Source organism: Pithys albifrons, chromosome 6, assembly GCF_047495875.1.
Source record: "Pithys albifrons albifrons isolate INPA30051 chromosome 6, PitAlb_v1, whole genome shotgun sequence".
NCBI classification, from domain to species: domain Eukaryota; kingdom Metazoa; phylum Chordata; class Aves; order Passeriformes; family Thamnophilidae; genus Pithys; species Pithys albifrons.
The window spans coordinates 60,219,573-60,236,584 of NC_092463.1; the positions used below are offsets into that span (position 1 = coordinate 60,219,573).

Consider the following 17,012-nt stretch of genomic DNA (forward strand, 5'->3'; position numbering starts at 1 on the left):
TCCCCACCCTGTCACCGCCCTGTCCCCACCTGCCACCGCCCTGTCCCTACCCTGTTCCCGCCCCGTCTCCGCCCCTCGCGCCGTTCCCGCCCCGTCTCCGCCCCTCACACCGTTCCCGCCCCGTCTCCGCCCCTCGCGCCGTTCCCCCCCCCCGTCTCCGCCCCTCGCGCCGTTCCCGCCCCGTCTCCGCCCCTCGCGCCGTTCCCGCCCCGTCTCCGCCCCTCACACCGTTCCCGCCCCGTCTCCGCCCCTCGCGCCGTTCCCGCGCTGTCCGGAGGCCCCGCCAGGGGGCGCGCGCGGGCCCGTTCCCGCCGGGCGGAAGTGGCGCGTGTGGCGGGACAGGGACACGGACATGGATGTGGATATGGACACGGGGGAGGAGGAGATGCCCCAGCTGTCCGACGGCGACGAGCCCTGGGAAGAGGAGGAGGAGGAGGAGGAGGAAGGCGCTGCCGTGGGCCAGCAGACACGCTGCCTCTTCTGCGACAGGTGAGGGGCCGGCGGGAAGAAGGGGTTGGGCCGCGGTGCGCGCTCGCTGCTGCCTGGCCCTGGGGACCCTGAGGGGCAGGGTGGGCTCGTGAAGGACGGGGTGGGCTAGTGAGGGGCGGGGAGGGGCTCGGCTCGGCTATGCTGGACTGAACTGATCTGGGGCTGTACTGGGTTGAACTGAACTGGACTGGGCTGGGCTGGACTGATGAGAGCTGTGTTGGACTGGGCCGGAATGGACTGAACTGGACCGGGTTGAGCTGGGCTGGACTGGGCTGAGCTGAGCTGAGTTGAACTGGGCTGCATTGGGCTGGACTGGACTGGACTGGGCTGTGTCGGGCTGGACTGGGCTGAACTGGGCTACTTTGGACTGGACTGGGCTGGACTGGACTCAGCTGTACTGGGCTGAGCTGAGTTGGGCTGTGTTGGGCTGGACTGGGCTGCATTGGGCTGGACTGGACTCAGCTGGACTGGGCTGAGCTGAGCTGGACTGGGCTGAACTGGACTGACCTGAGCTGGGCTGGACTGAACTCAACTGGGCTGCCTTGGTCTGGGCTGGACTGAACTCAACTGGACTGGGTGGTGTTGGGCTGGACTGGGTGGTGTTGGGCTGGACTGGGCTGTGTTGGGCTGGACTGGGCTTAACTGGGCTGCCAGCGCCCGGGCTCAGATCGCCAGAGGCAGCTACAGCAAGGACATGATTCCTTGCCAGTTTGTAGCCGTGCTTCGTAGTTGCACATTGAGCCAAAGCTGTGCTAGATCCAGACTGAAGGAGAGGGTGAGGTGGGAATCAGGTAAGCCCCTCCCCTCACCCTGGAGGCTTTTCTCTTTTCTTTTTTACTCTTTTCTCCCTGGCATTTTTTCCAATCGCCGGTAAATAGATGAGTTTTTATTTCGATGCTGCAGATCCAGCTGGTCCACCCACCTCCGGTATGTGGCTCTGAAGAGTTCAGGTTTAACACAGTCTCTACTCTCAATGGGTTTTTGAAAGTTAACAGAGTTTGTAGCTTTGTCAAACAAAATGTTTGTGTTTATTGTATTTTGTTCCAAAATATTTGGCAAACAAGGTAAAAGCTTCTTTATGGGGCAGGTGAGTATGCAGGTGCCTGTTCATCCTTTCTCAAAGGGAGAAAATGTGTTCTGAATGTATTGCCTAGCAGGTCAGAACAGAGTATGTAGAACTCAGAAGTCAGAACTTCTAAATGTGTTAATATTGCATGTGTAATATTTTTTTATTTACAGGTTGTTCAGTTCTGCTGAAGTTGTATTCTCCCACTGCAAAACAGAGCATCAGTTCAATGTTACTGATTTGATCCAGAAACATGGTAAGTTTTTTTCATGACTTGTGGTTTCATTTTGTGTGTGAGGGTGTCATTTAAAATAAACTGCAAATATTAAGTTTGTTTCTAGCTAATTTCCTGTTTGCAGCTGAAGCTGCAATTGAACAAGATAAGCTCTTGTGGAAAAATGCTAATACATTATGCTGACTGCATCCCATATGCTTTGTCTACTGGTAAAGCTCTTGAGTGGTGACAAAACTAAGAGACAAAGGGACAAAACTGGAGACAAAACTCTGCTGGCTTGTTCTGGTGTGCTGAATCCTCACCACCACTCAATAGACCTGGGCCAGCCATGACTTACCTGGTCTGTTGGCACTCTTGCCTGACTAGGGATGCTGTTGTTGGGCTTTGCAGAGACCAAGGATGTACCCACCAAGAGAGCAGGTGCTGGATTGTGCTGCTCGGGTCTTTTGAGCAGCTGTTTGCAATCTTGGCTTTTGTTTCCTCAGGTGTTCCCAGGAAGGCACACCCTCCAAGAGCTGTTTAATTCATTTCAGGTGAAGCTTAAGCTTGGCTTTCACTTGAAGGTGTAGTTAGGCCAAAGTGGTCACTGGAGGAAAATTTTTGTGGGAGAATGTATGTGAAGTAGGGAAGGCTTTGAAAGAGGGAAGTGCTGAGCTCCTGAGCCTGAAGTACATATTTTAATGAATATAGAGGAAAACTGGAAAGCAGAGGAAAGGAAACTGTTGGAGAAATGTTGTTTTAAGAGTGTTCACTGAAAAGGAGGTTGAGGTAAGAGAATAGGAACTACATGAAGCATTTAGAAACCTGCTTGTGAAATTGTAAGATATGGTCTGTTTTCTGTCTGAAATCCAAGGGAAGATATCTTGAATTTATCTTTGCAGTTGTTGGGGAGACCACATAATTATACTTACAACTACTGTTATTCCTGCCCTGGTGGCAATTTTAAATTAATGTTGCTATGTAGTCACAATGTGTAGCATCAATTTAAATTCTGTTAAGCAGAAAGCTAAAAATGTGAATGAAGCAGCACAACAGCCTCAAATATCAGCTGGTGGCCAGTAGGAGATTAGAGTGGCTGTCCTGATGTACTTGTTTGCCAAATGAATGAAATCCCTGTCCATAATCCCCAGCTGGATATGTTCCATTCTTAATTTGCAGCAAATGTATTTGTCCTGAGGGTGAGAATTTTCTGGTTTAATCCTCAGGAGAACAAAACCATAGATGGCAAACTTAAGATAGGAAGACTGCACTCGATAGTGATGTACACCCCAGGGGAAGCTGGCCAATTGGAAAGTAATTAGTGTTCATTTAATTGTGAAGTGTATGTTCTTTAATGCAAACACTCTCTCCATTTTTTCTTTTTATTCCCCCCTCCTTTCAGGACTCGATTTTTATGGATACATTAAACTAATAAACTTTGTCAGATTAAAGGTAGGTGTGCCACATACTGCTTCTCTAATCTGTTTGGAGAACACAAAGTCAAGGTCCTGTGCTTGCAGTTTGCTCTTATTTAATAACTGTGTGAGATTTTGTGGTGGTGTTCTAGAAATAAAATGTCAGAGGAATTAAAATAGCTGTTGATTGGTTATTTAGATATGAAGTTGGTGTAATTAAAGATTATATTTAATTAATATGAGTGTTATTGTTTTCAGAAGAGGATGTTCAAACTTGCAAAAAGCCTTTGTGCTATGCAGTATCATCTTGGTTTATTAATTTGTCTTGGCCTTTATCTGTGCTGTCTTGCTTCAGAAATGGATTCACTTCTCAATAACTGAGTGTTTCTTTGCCTGTGTGAGGGTGTGAGCTGGCCAGACCCCTCCTTAGTAAGGACAACACCTGGGTTAGGTTACAAAACTTAAAGTTGTGCTAAAATGATGCCAGTGTCAGGAAAGCTGGTGGGAACCTACAGTTTTAAAAGAGGTCTGGGTGTATTTTGTGTCCTGGAAGCATGTTCCTTGGTTTATCCCTAAAAGTTTAGGTTTAAACTTAATACTATCTTACCTTATTAAGCATTTTTAGTTAAATCTTCAAGTCTTAAATCCACAAATTTAGTGCATATTTAATGCATAACTGGCTATGCAGAGTAAACACAGAAAGGCAAAAACTGAAGTCCACAATCTGGCTTTTCCTTTCCTGACTGGCTGGATGCAAACAGGAGATGATGATACAGCATTCCTGATGTGTCCCTGCAGCACTGTTCATGTGGGAACACCTGACAGGATTTATTGATTAGCCCTCTTGTAATCCCTGGGTCTGACACAGCCAAACACCTGGGCAAACTTGGTTCCTGATAGCAGTGTAATCCTGCAATTATCCTTCAATATCCATCAGTCTGCTGTGCTTTACTGCTTCTGATGAATTCCTGTAGCTGCCTGGGCTTTCTCAGCCTTTGCTACAAAGCTCCTTAAGTAAAACCCTGCATATTTTAATGTGGGAAAGAACAGGTCTTTGCTGTATTTTCTTGAATGAAGTCGGTGTTTTTCAAGACTCTTTGCTTCCAAGCTCTTCCATGCTCTTCCCCTGTCTAGAAACCAACAGGAGCATATGTGAGCTCTCTGAGCAGCCCCCTGCCTTGGGAAGGAGAGGAATACTTGAAACCAGAACTAGAAGATGACCTCCTGCTTCAGTTTGGTAAACACTGTGTTTCAGTGTGACTGTGCTGCACTGGGGGGTAACTGTGGTGTTGCCAGAGTTCATGGCATGTGAAGCATCATCACTGTTATTCAGGTCATTTACACGCATGAGGAAGTCCATGTAGTAGCTGAAGTCATGACATGAGGTTACACTCTGATACTTTTACCACGCGTTGTGCGTTGGTTTTTAATGACTCAGATTTCCATAGCCCTGCTTTGTCTGCATTCAGTTAGTGTGGTGAGTTCTGAGAGCAGAGATGCTCTGTGTAGTAATTGGGTCAAAGAGACACTCCACCTGACCTTCATCAGGAGATTTACAAAGCTTTTAAAGCTTCTAAGTGTAGGTGTTTAAAACCAGAAGCATTCATTCAAAAATATGTGCTATAAGTAAAGAGCAAGTAATTTGCCTTGTTGAAAACATCTTTTACACAAGTTCTATTTTGGATCAACCCGGTGTAAGGTGCTGTAGGAGTTCTGACTCTTCAGTGGTTCTAGAGATCAGGACAAGCAGCCTCAGTTTCTCTCTCCTGACAGTTCATCAGATGTTCTTGAGAGATTTCAGTTTCTTTTGAAATGATTTTTGCTGCTCATGATCCTCCCACTCTATTTTGCACCTGTACCTTGTGGTTTAGCTGAAAGAACGAGATGCTTGGGGCTTCTGTGTCCAGCTTGGCAGTGAGCCCTGTTCCATGGCAGCAGAGACTGTGCCTGGAGAGGTCATTGGTGTGTTGCTTCAGGGATTGCTCATCTCCCTGTGTCAGCTCCTGCCTGCTGTGTGCCTTTACCCAAACTATGGACTTTTAAGGTGTCACTTGTAATTGTAAAGTTATGAGGGTGATCTGAAATATTAAATGCTTTGTTTCAGTCCCATGGGTCAAATAGTCTTTCACAATTAAAAGGAATAGATACTTGGTTTTTGTTCTTTATTGAAGTCTTTTGCTCAATAAGCTGGCAGTAACTTCCTGCTATATCCAAAAACACACTAGCATATTTTTTTTTCTCCACTGACATCTGTTGAAATCAACTGAATTTAGCAAGAGGTGAATGGGACTTAGTGCTGAGTCTAAGTGGTAGTTGAAAAGCAATGTTTCATCTTGATTCACTCTGCTTATGCTCTTCTGAGTTTTGTGGGTTTGTTTTTTTATAAAAGCCCAAAGAATTGGTTTGAAAATTGAGTTATTGTCTAAATATTAAGAAAATTTAAATTTAAGTAATTTCTTATCTTTTAGCATCACTATTAACAGCCCTTTTGGCCTCAGAATAACATAATTGGAAAAATAGAGGACAGGACTGTAATTAACTTGATTATACTCTAAACCTAATGTCTCCTCTATGAATAACCAAACACTGGTATTTAAAGAAGCCTGAATTTGCTTTATTAACTTAGAGCTTGCTGATTGCATGTTTGTTTTGCTCAGTAGTATTGTGTTCTGCAGTTAGTCCTGTCAGATTCAGTCCTGCCTTTTGTAAAACAACCCACTTTTACGAGTCATCCCAAGACACAAATAGCATTACATGTTTATGATCTGCTGTGAAGCAACACATGACTTGTAGATGACTTTTTTTTCCCCATCTCCATTTCATCAGATATAGAAGATCTTTGTGAACCTGCAAATGCTTTGCCTTGTAATGGTTTAAATGATACCGTGGTGCTCCTTGAGCAGTTAAAACATGCAGAACACAGAGCAAGAGTTGCAGAAGCAGCCTTGGCTAGAGCACAGGATGATCTTCAAAAAATGAAGTAAGTGTTTGAACTGAAGTTCTGGGGTGTTTCAGGTGAGATGGCATGTTCACGTTTAAAGACCAAGAGAAATTCAAAAAAGTAGTAGAATGTAACTATGGAAAACCTTTGACTTGTGTAGGGACTGCAGGTTTGACTTGTATGTTGTAGATGGTTAGTAAAACCTGTGCAAAACCAGCACAGATTGAAAGACCAAAGCATGTTTAGGGAAGCTAAACAAGTACATGGCTCAGAAACACATATTTTCCTTTGGTTTTGAGGCACTTTTCTGTTAGTCTTTTAGATAGGCCACTGAGGAGGTGCACAGGGGAGGAGAGAGACTGACAAATTAAATATGGGGCTCCAGATACTGTCAGAGTTGGCTCCAAACAATGATTGTTAATAGTGGAATCCACTTAGAGTTTGGAGAATTTCCAGTGAAATCAGTAAATCAACTTTTCAGCTACTTTTCAGTGTCAGGTGTGGGTTCTGTTGGTAAGAACATGCAGTGCGTCTCAGTGAGGAATCAGGACATTCCTGTAGCTGTACATGTCACCTCTAAATCCTCAGGTCTGCACAGTATGGATTGGTGGTGCTTGTGCATCAAATGGGAGTATGAACTTCTCTTTGGGTCACATGGGATTAAATCCTCTACAAACACGTCATTTCAAGATGATAGTGACTGGGCACTGAAGAATTGAAATGGTATTTAAGAGACTTGGGAAAATAATTCATGTTCTTTTGTGGAGAAGTTAACCAGCAAAAATCTTGTTTTGTAAAATGCATTTGAGGGCTTGTGCATTTTGACAGTACACACTTGGTGTTGTAAGTAACTCAGTAGACCAAAATAAATTTGTGTATTTAAATCCTCTCAGCTGTGAACAGCTATTTATGTCAAAAATGAGCAGTTTTGTCTTCAGCTGGGTTTGCAAATTGTACTCCATCATATACAGCACTTTTCTGGTAGCTCTGTGTACATTATGAATTAATTGATCATAAACAATAAGAATGAAAGAAATTTGCCTCTGTGCTTTGAAAATTTGGGCTTTTTTTTCCTGTGTGTCTTCTTGTCTTCCTTATGTTCCATTTGTTTTCATTTGACAAGAAAACCAAAGCCTTTTTAGGCCATCAGTAGCAATTTCTTTTGCGCTCCAATCTTCAGTCAGGCTTATAGATATATGTTAGTTTTTTGAGGTCAGGAAATCAAGTTATCTACTCCTGTAAGAAGGAGGCTTTTATTTTTCTTTGTCAATGCAGCCTCTTCAGTTCAGCTGGGATTGTCTGGCAGCAAAAGTAGCCAGATGTAGATCTGCTGAAGCAGCACAGTTTTAAATCATGGACTGATGACCCCATTGCACTGTAGTAGTTAATATGCTGTAATTCATAGTGGTCCTGGTTTGTGCTGCAGAGAGACCCTCTGCAGATGTTTCCTCCCAGGTGATGGTTTTTCTTTTTACGTACCTTCTAATTCTTGATTAGAGAAACTTGAGAGCTGCTCTGTCTCTAATGTTTCTTTGGTGCTTGTGTTGCATGCCAAGGCTGGAGAAACTACTGGCTGAATCCATTTTAAATTTATTTTAAATTTAAAATCACTTGAATCTCATACAGTGCTAATTATACTTAATTATATGCTATAGACTATTTAAGTTTAAGTTTTTATCATTTTGATATTTATCCAAAAGTAAGGAAAATGCCAACTGTCATGGTAAAAAGCAATATTAAAAGTAAGATCTAGACTTTACCTGTATAAGCAAGTATAGGAAATTTCTGATACTGACAAAATTTTTAATACAAATTCCTTTACCATATTCTTTTCCCCATCCAAACCAGTTAAGTGAAGAAGGATTTGATATGTCAGGAGTGAAATACTACTTTTTATTTTGTTATTCTATAAAGATGGTACAGTGAGATGTTACCTACAGCTTCTATCTGTGAAGTTTCCATTTAAGAAAGTGTGATCACTGTTAAAGCTGAGTGTTGATGGCTTTGGAGTGGGTGAGTGTGCAAGTTTTGTTGCTGCTGAAGTGCAGACTTTGGAGGAATATTGTCTGGCTGTTGCTTTTTCACCTCTATTGTGGGTTCAGTATGAGCTGTTTGCTTGTTGACTTCTAATAGTGTTTTCATAATAAAACCCTGGGTTTGTATATTTTGTCATCAAAATATTCCTTCTGTGAGGAATGGAAGGAGAACATAGAATCATGGAATGGTTTGGGTTGGAAGGGACCTTACAGTTCACCTCATTCCAACATCCTGCCATGGGCAGGGACCCCTCAGGGTGCTCCAGGCCCCATGCAGCCTGGCCTTGGACACTTCCAGGGGTGAGGCAGCCATAGCTTCTCTGGGCAACCTCTGCCAGGGCCTGCCCATCCTCACAGCAAACAAAATTTCTTCCCAATACACAATGTAAACCTACTGTCTTTCAGTTCAAAGCCATTCACCCTTGTCCTGTCACTCCAAGTCCTTGTCCAAAGTCCCTCTCCACATTCCTTGTAGCCCCTTCAGGTACTGGAAGGCTGTGGCAGGGTCACACTGAGACCTTCTTTCCTCCAGACTGCACAACCCCAACTCTCATCATTTTTCCTCATGTGTTTTAGGATGCAGGACCATGGAGGAGGAAAAATAAGCAACATGAGATTAAAGTAACAAATTGAATTTTAAGCTCTGTTTTGTTTTCACCCGAATTCTTCAGTTTTAAACTACCTTCCTCTACCTCCCACTAGTCAGACAGTGTCATGTGGGCTGCAGTTCTTGTGCTGTGACCCGAGTCCATGTCTCCATCACACAGCCTAAATAAAACGCCTTGAGCACTGCAGTGCAGGCTGTTGTACCAGCGAGCAAAGGAGGAGTGATCCTTCCTCGGAAACAGATACCATATCCCAGTGTTTCCCTGCGAGCAGCTGCTTTCTGTGGAGGCAGCGCGTGCTGCAGCAACCCGGAGGAGCCTGCAGAGGGAGGGTGTGCACGCCTAAAGCGAACCCATCGCTGGCAAACCCCTGGGCAGTCTTCCCTGCATTCCTTCCCTCTTCCAAGCCCTTTTTCCCCCCGCCCCGCCTCCTTTTCCCGCTCCCATAAACACGTCTCAAGGGTGTCTTTCAAATTGATTACAGGCGATTTGCCCAGGATTTTGTGATGAACACAGATGTCAGGAGCAGCTCGGCATCCAGCGCCATTGCAGACCTCCAGGAGGATGAGGATGGTGTTTACTTCAGCTCCTATGGGCATTATGGGATACATGAAGAGATGCTAAAGGTTAGAAAGTCATCTCAGCCGCATCTTAGTAGGACTAAGAAGGAGAGAGAATGAAGTGGGCTGTGTGCCCATAAATATACTGCAGAGCAGCTGCATTTTTAACCCTTTCTCTCCAGAACAGTTTTTTCCACAGGAGTTTTGCTGAGACATCTTCATTCAGTTTTATTTCCTTTGTGTGAATTCTCTTTACAGGAAGCACTAGGAACATAAAATCATTTACAAATATGCTTGATCTCACAATATCTGTACCACAACCTTACCTTACCAAAAGCAGCTTTTTTTCCCTGCATGCTTAAAAACTGGAGGATAAAACACAGTACAGACAGTGAATATTTTTCTTTAGTTTTAAATTATCCTAACGATTGAAATTTGTTAGGCGAGACCATTTTTCAAATGCTGTGGTTTCCTATTGCTCTCAGTAAACAGAAATTGGTACTTGCCCTTGGGTCAGTGTATTATAACATGACACTGAATAAGCTGGGAAAAACCTGTGCTCCTTTATCTGATAAAGATAAAATTAATACTTAAAACTTTTCAGATGCAAACCTATGTATGCCCTTTTAACTTTAAATAAAACCCATGAAGCCCAACAGCTTATAATTGGCATGTAAATGAAAAATCTCATAATCCTTCCTTTCAGAGACGGTATCATTGTTATGAAAGTTATAAAGAGTTTTATAATTTTAAGCCAGAATTAAATGTAGAGGTAGAATACAGAGTTGTGAAGTGACTTTGTCCCTGCAGCTAAAATATAAAGCTTTCAGCTGTCTAAGTCATTTAGTGGCCTCCATGTAGAAATACACAGAACCCATGCTAAGAACAGTATACGCATGAGATTAATATCAAGGGGAGGAGATTTTACAGAAGCACAGAGAAGGCTGCAGAAGTAGATGCATGTTTTCCAAAATGTATAGTTTATAGAAATACAATTGAGGTAATGAAGATAAATGAAAAGGATGGATGTTTGGTTTTGCAGTTGTGTAAAGCTGACATTTGAGGTGTTACAGGCTGTAGGATGAGGAAGCCTTTCTCTTTGCTAATAAAGTTTTTAATAAATCTGCTTCTCTTCCCAAGGACCTTGGTACAAAATTGTATTTTATTGATTTCAGGGCAGGTTTGTCAGAATGCTTTTAAGAAGGCTTTTGACTTTCTGAAACATACGTTGCTGGTTATTGTCTCTACATTGATACTTTTCCTATATGCTGGGCATTCACTTGGACTTCTTTTTCATGTCTATCTTATTTACAAAAATATAGTGATTTGGTACATGAAAATTTTTAAGAAAGGAGTCTTGCTGGCTGAATTCTAAGTCTGTTTCTGACACTGTTCAGTCTTTAACCTTTTGTTCCTTATGCCTGGTAGGACGAGCTTTCCATTTGGTGGGGTTTTTTTATTGCAAACACTTCAGAGATGGAGGAAGAATGTTGTTACTTCACAGAGGCCAAGTGGCGAGTGTTTCCCCTACTGTACCTTTTTTTGCTCAAGAATTTCTTGACTGTCATCTTAATAAATGTTCTTACCACTTTACTTAAAAACAAAACAAAAAGGCATCATGTGGAAGGGTCAAGTGAGAGAAGGGAGTTGATGGATAGAGACACCTGAAGTGACTGAGTGGAGGCAGCAGCTCGAGGTGTATTGATTCACTTGGCAGTGTAAGTGGGCAGGGTGGAAGGCTGGAAGGTTTCCAGCTGGCTGCTTTCTCAACTGATGCTGAACATTACAGTTTTGATTATTTATTTTTAAACTTTTTTGGTCGTTTCAGCAAATGCTGTTCTATGCTGCAGTAGAGGTGAAGCACTAAAAATAGTTGCTCTGAATATATCAGAGTAAACCAGTATGGGTTTAAAGGATCACAGTTTCTGTTATTCATGCTAATTGTGTATAATTTTAAAGTAGAATTTTCTAAAATCAACCATAACTGTTTCTTTGGGTTGTGTCTGATAATCTAATTTAAAACTGCATTTTAGGCTTTTCAACCTTCAAAATAATTATTTTTGTCTGCAGTTTTTTTGTTGACATATCCTTTGTTCTCAGCCACTATTTTTGATCTAGTTTTTCTGTCAAAATAGACTGCTCTTTCTCACTGTAAAAAGTTTCTTTTGTTTCTAGAATTTCTGTAGTAGAAAAAGATTTAATATAAGCACTTTGATTTTATTAAACATTATTTGTGCTAGATAAAAAATTGCTGAATTTTTTTTTTTACCTTGCTGTAACACTTGAACTGCAGCAGCAATTCCAAAACCTATAATTGGCTGTCAATTTGTGTACCTGCTGGTGCATGGTAAGAGAATCAATGTTTTAATAGATTACCTTGCTGGAAAACTGAGCCTTACTGTTACCTTTGATGTGCTAAGATACTAGAAATGTTTATTCTGTGCTTGAAAACATTCCAGATTCTCCAGCCCTGTTGTATTACAGTCAAATTTATTTATTCTATTGGTCTTCCATAGAATGGGCTGTAGAGCTTTATTTACTAGTTTGCCATTGGGTTTGCAAATTTGCAGTTTGTTCAGAAATGGAACAGGTTAATTTGATGCATAGCTTCTGTGGCACAAGATTTCTTTAAAAAAGGAGCAGTGTCAGAGAATGATACAAAACGTTTTATGAGCTCATGATTCAAATGTTTGCCATTGTGTAGGAGGTTGTTTTGTGAAGTTGATGCAGTATTGCCATTATGCTGTTCCTGAGAAGAGGTATTAATAACTTTGAAAGACTTAAAATGGAACACAGCAGGTCAGGAAACTGTAAGCCAGTTTCTTATTTTTCCTCCAGCTGAGGCAACTGGCTTCGTTTGTAAAGTCTAAATTCTGGAATAGTATGTGTGGGCAGTGTCCTCGCTGCACAGCCCTTGTAAGTACAGTATACACAAAACATCTTCAGGCCAAGTTAAAGAGGAAGATTTTCAGCTTTTTTGAATGGCATGCAGTGCCTAAGTGAAAAAAATGAACACTTTTTGCTTTTCAATAACAGGATAAAGTGCGTACAGAAAGCTATCGTGACTTCATCTACCAAAACCCCCATATCTTCAAGGACAAGGTAGGTAAAACAGCTCAGAAAAATAGTCATTTATGGCTTATTTTTTTCTCAAATGGTGGTAAACCTTTAGGTTGGCTACTCTGTAGCTCTGGGAACGTGGAGTGGCAGTGACAGGGTTTGATTTAAGGTGCTGTGGGTTTATCAGGTGGTGGGGAGCCGTTCAGCAGCTGGAGGGTGCAGAGTGCTGATAAGAGCGGTGGGGATGGCATTGTCCTTGTGCTGCCTGCCATGGCAGGGGGCCATTAATTATGTTGGCGGGGTGAAGTTGAGCCTTTCTTGTCCAGTCTATTAGGTGGGATCTCTCTGAGGGCCTCTTTACCAGAATTAAGTGGATTTCTATGTATGCCTGCTACAATAAAAATGTCCAAGAAGCCCTGTGTAATTAGAGCTGGGAAGGAATTCATGTGGAACCGATTTTGAATTAGTGTTGTTTAGTGTCTCCGGAGTCAGTTGTTATGAGGAGCTTAGAGCTGGGAACTGCTATTTCACTTGCAGGGAGGAGGATTGGACTGATGTGATCCTGCAGTGGTTATGGGCCCTGTGCATTTATGATCCTCTTCTTGTTTTCTTTCTACTTGCTGAATAGTTTGCTGTGTTTTGAGTTCATCGAACCATAGAGTGGTTTGGGTTGGAAGGGACCGTTAATATAATTGAATTCCAACCCTCCTCCATGGGCAGGGACACCTCCCACCAGCCCAGGTTGCTCCAAGCCCCATCCAACCTGGCCTTGGACACTTCCAGGGGTGGGATAGCCACAGCTTCTCTGGGCACCCTGTGTCAGGGGCTCCCCACCCTCACAGGGAAGATTTTTTTTTCCTGATATCTAATCTAAACCTACTGTCTCTCAGTTTAAAACCGTTCTCCCTGTCCTGTCAATACATGCTCTTGTAAATAGTCCCTCTTTGTCTGTCTTGTTGGCTCCCTTCAGGTACAGGAAGACTGCAATGAGGTCATCCCTAAGGCTTCTCTTTTCCAGGCTGAACAATCCCACTTCTCTCAGCCTGCCTTTCTAGGAGAGGTGAGAGAGAGACAGTTTTGACCTGGCAGGAGGTATTTCAAGGTCAATAATGCCTATTCTTTGTATGTCTTACCTCAGTTTTCAATTGGCAACTACAGCAGAAAAAAATTAGGAAATAGCTTTCTTCCTTTTTTTGCCTCAGTTCATGTAACAAGCCTATTTCTGCTAAACATTTCTAAACTCTTTAATTGTAGTGAGAGAACAAGTGAAAGGGTAGAATTGTATTGCTGCTACTTAAATGATGCAGTTGACTGTACAGGCGGGCAGCTCATCTAACAAAGCAGAAAGATCAATAAAGGAAAGAAAACTTTCCTGGGAGAAATTTAGTTTCACAGATGTCCCTAAAATTGATAACTGCAGGTTTCCACAGGGTGAGACTGATCTGGAGTTACATGAAATGTGTGTCCTCGTGGAACAGCAGTTTTTCAGAATTGGTTGTGTTTTTCCTCTGCTGTAGGGACTCACTGGAACCATTCAAAACAAACCATGGATTAACTGTTAAGAGTCAATGTTGCTTCTGCCCCAGCAGTGGATACACTTGCTCAGGGAACAGCCTAGAGAATGTGTGTGCTTACTCTGGTGTTGTGAAAGCATTTAGCTTCCCTGAAGAAAAACTTATCAACTATGGCAACATCTTCAAACTGATTTCTGAACACGTCTTTTAAAGCAGTCTTTTGGTCAAGATCACCTCAAATTCATAGTGGATCCAAACCCACCATGATGTGTTGAGGTGGAATTGAAAGACAGATTCTCAATTGCTTTGAGTTCCCCATAATCGCCATCTGTGTCATCAGTGCCCCCTGTGTTTGACCAAACCCTGATGTAGCTTTCACCTGGTACTCAGTTATGGAGAATATATGGAATTTTTTCAGAGATCTAAACTTCTGCTGAAGGAAGTGTTAAGGTATTTTGTGTAAATTAATGTATCATATTATGCTCTCAGAGCCATATTAATGAGTGAAACTTCCGACTTGAAGAAAAAGGCTGTTTTCCTTTAAAGTTGAATTACATTTTTTTGTAAGTGAGTAAAAATCTGATACTGTATTTCCTAGAACTCCCATATTGTATTCTTCCCTGCAAAATACATAAGTGGTGCTTTTGTTTCTGGAAGGACACCTGTAAGGTAGTTTGGGAGGAGCTTGTTGAAAGATCTGAATTTGTCATACTTGCCTTTGCTGCAATCTGCTGTGTCCTGAAGAGATGTGGCTGCATGGTGAGAGTTGGTAACAATATCTAGGTTTGTCTGTTAGGCAAACTTTGTTCAGAACCAACTAATTTGTTTCTTCTCTCACCTTTTCAAACAGATTTTTAAAACTTGTATGAATCCTGCTTGCTGCCTTTATTTTCAACCTGTCTAATGTATTGGAGATGACAATGGGATAATTTAGATTACCTGGCAGGAGTAGTTAAGGTGTTACATAGTAAAAGGAAATGTGGCCCATTTTACAATGAGTATTTTTTGAGTGGAAAAACATGGTTTAGTAAAGCATTGTTTTTGTGATAGAAGTCTGAGACAAGATCAATGCCATATTCAGGGAATAAAATGAGTCTTTAAAACAAAGAGTTCATTGATAAAATTAATTTAATTGTCCATATTACTTGACCTACTGGTTCTCTGTGTTTTTCTGTTGCTAAAAGTAGAATATCAGTTTTGATTTCACTGCAGAGAAGGATGTGATACTGCAGTGTATTATTGTATAGACAAACCACGGGTCCAGCTGCGCCAGACTTTTGGTGAGAGGCCATATGTGATCACCACAAGAGCGTGTGAGCTGTAGACCCTTGTCCTTAGGCTAATTGGGGATCATTCTGCTTGTCTTTCCTTTCCTCAGATGGATTCCAGCTAGTGTATTTTCTCTCCGGTGCCTCTTTCTCCCCCCATCCCCTGCCTAAGGCTAGATGAGTTCCATCTGGGTTCTTAAGTGACCAGGGCAGCTGTCCAAAGTGGTGTCTGTTTTGATTTTTTTCCAGTTTGTGGTGATTGCTCTCTTTCATGCAACTGCACATCAGGATCATTCTTTGACAGGGGTTTATTTTTGGCTGTGACTTCCAGCTTTCATGGCTCAGTGATTGCCTTAACTACCATGGGTCCCGTGTTAGAATAGGTGATGTTGGGGGCTGTAAGGTTTTAGAGGCTGCAAGAATATTGATTTTTATTTTCTATTCCTGTCTCCAACAGATCCAGCCTAGGGATTTCTGTAGCCATAACATACTCATTTGTAACTTGTGAGTTGTAGAGTTGATTCCTTTTGAAATGTAGCTGCAGAGAGTTGTACATGGAGCAACTGACTCTGTCCCTCAACTTGCCTGGCCAGCCTGGTGCAGTAAAAAATTCATCACACTAATGGTTTTTAGTCTGATTCCAGGGTTTAAGTTGTTCTACCCAGGCAGGTGGCAGTCAGTTCCTCAGTCACTGCTTCCCAGACCACAGCAGAAGGTCACTTACACTGTGCTGCTGAGGATAAACCCCTGGTTTTGTTCATGCTGGCCTCAGGGTGATTGTTCTGGGTCCATGTAAAGGATTGTGTACAAGGGAAGGCAAGCAGGCCTAAGGTGCAGAGCATCCCAGTGTTTACTTGGATACTGTTTGTTAGGAGCGATGGAATAATGCACGTGCACCAAGGCTTTGTTGTGCCCAAGCAAGAATGCTCAGTAGCTCCTGAGCTGGGAAGGGTATCAGTAAGGGTGCATTATGGCCTTGAAGTATTGTGTAAAATGGGGGTTTAATTCTCAGATGAGTATTGAATGTTTTGGAGTTTAGTGGTAAGAGTTTTAACATCATTAGTAAAGCTTAACTGTGTTAAGTAGGAGTCTAACAGTAAGACTGCTGATAATCTGACCAACACAGTAAAATGCACCCTCAGCATCTCCAGAGGTGCCTTTCAGCCTCAACAAATCTGTGAAAACATCAAAGCTGAAACTCAGCTTAAAAATCTCCTGCAATACATTCATCAGTTTTTAAGCGGTTGAGAAGTTTCCAGTAGTTAGAAGAAATACACTATTATGATAGCAAGGCTACTTGGTAAAATGGTTAAGTTTAACTCTGCAGGCAGCTCAACTCCACTTAGTAATAAATTTGATACTCTTTTCTTAGTTACTTTGCATTTTTTCAGTATTCCTAGAGCAACTAAAACCCAGGCATTTGCATGGATCTTGTGGCTGTGCTGAGTGTACTTTTTCAGGTGTACTGATGAAGTTTACTCTTCTTTCATGAAAACTCAGGGATCCCATCTTATTGGATTTTTTTGGTTCTACTTTGATTATAAATAGTGCTAGACAGAAAATGTTTTTGGTGTTAAAACTGTACCAGTGACCACTTTGAAATTTAGTCACCTTTTGAGCCATAGCTGTTTTGGGGCACTGTAGCCATTTCTGGCAGAGGCTCCCTAAATACAGTTTCTGAATCGACTTGTAATGAAAACTGCAGTTGTTTTTTCAATGCCAGTGCTATGTTCAGTTAGTGATTCAGTGATTAAAAGGTTATAATTATAATATATACAATTATTTACAATAATTGTGATTGGCGGTTGGCGAATGTCACCCCAGTCCACAGAAAGGGCTGCAAG

General features: G+C 42.1%; 1 protein-coding gene across 3 annotated transcripts in view; it reads left to right on the top strand.

The window, feature by feature from the left end:
• Nucleotides 1-307: 307 nt before the first annotated feature.
• Nucleotides 308-17,012, top strand: part of PRMT3 (protein arginine methyltransferase 3) — a 62,415-nt gene continuing 45,710 nt past the window's right edge. For 2 of the 3 annotated variants that reach the window (XM_071559101.1, XM_071559103.1), the window contains exons 1-7: nt 308-489; nt 1,729-1,811; nt 3,172-3,221; nt 4,319-4,421; nt 6,011-6,164; nt 9,251-9,392; nt 12,363-12,428. In XM_071559101.1, the coding sequence (XP_071415202.1) occupies nt 353-489; nt 1,729-1,811; nt 3,172-3,221; nt 4,319-4,421; nt 6,011-6,164; nt 9,251-9,392; nt 12,363-12,428 (735 nt within the window). In that variant the 5' untranslated portion in view covers nt 308-352. Of the gene's footprint in view, nt 490-1,728; nt 1,812-3,171; nt 3,222-4,318; nt 4,422-6,010; nt 6,165-9,250; nt 9,393-12,362; nt 12,429-13,356; nt 13,447-17,012 lie in introns of all 3 variants that reach the window. The other variant, XM_071559100.1, reaches the window with a different exon arrangement.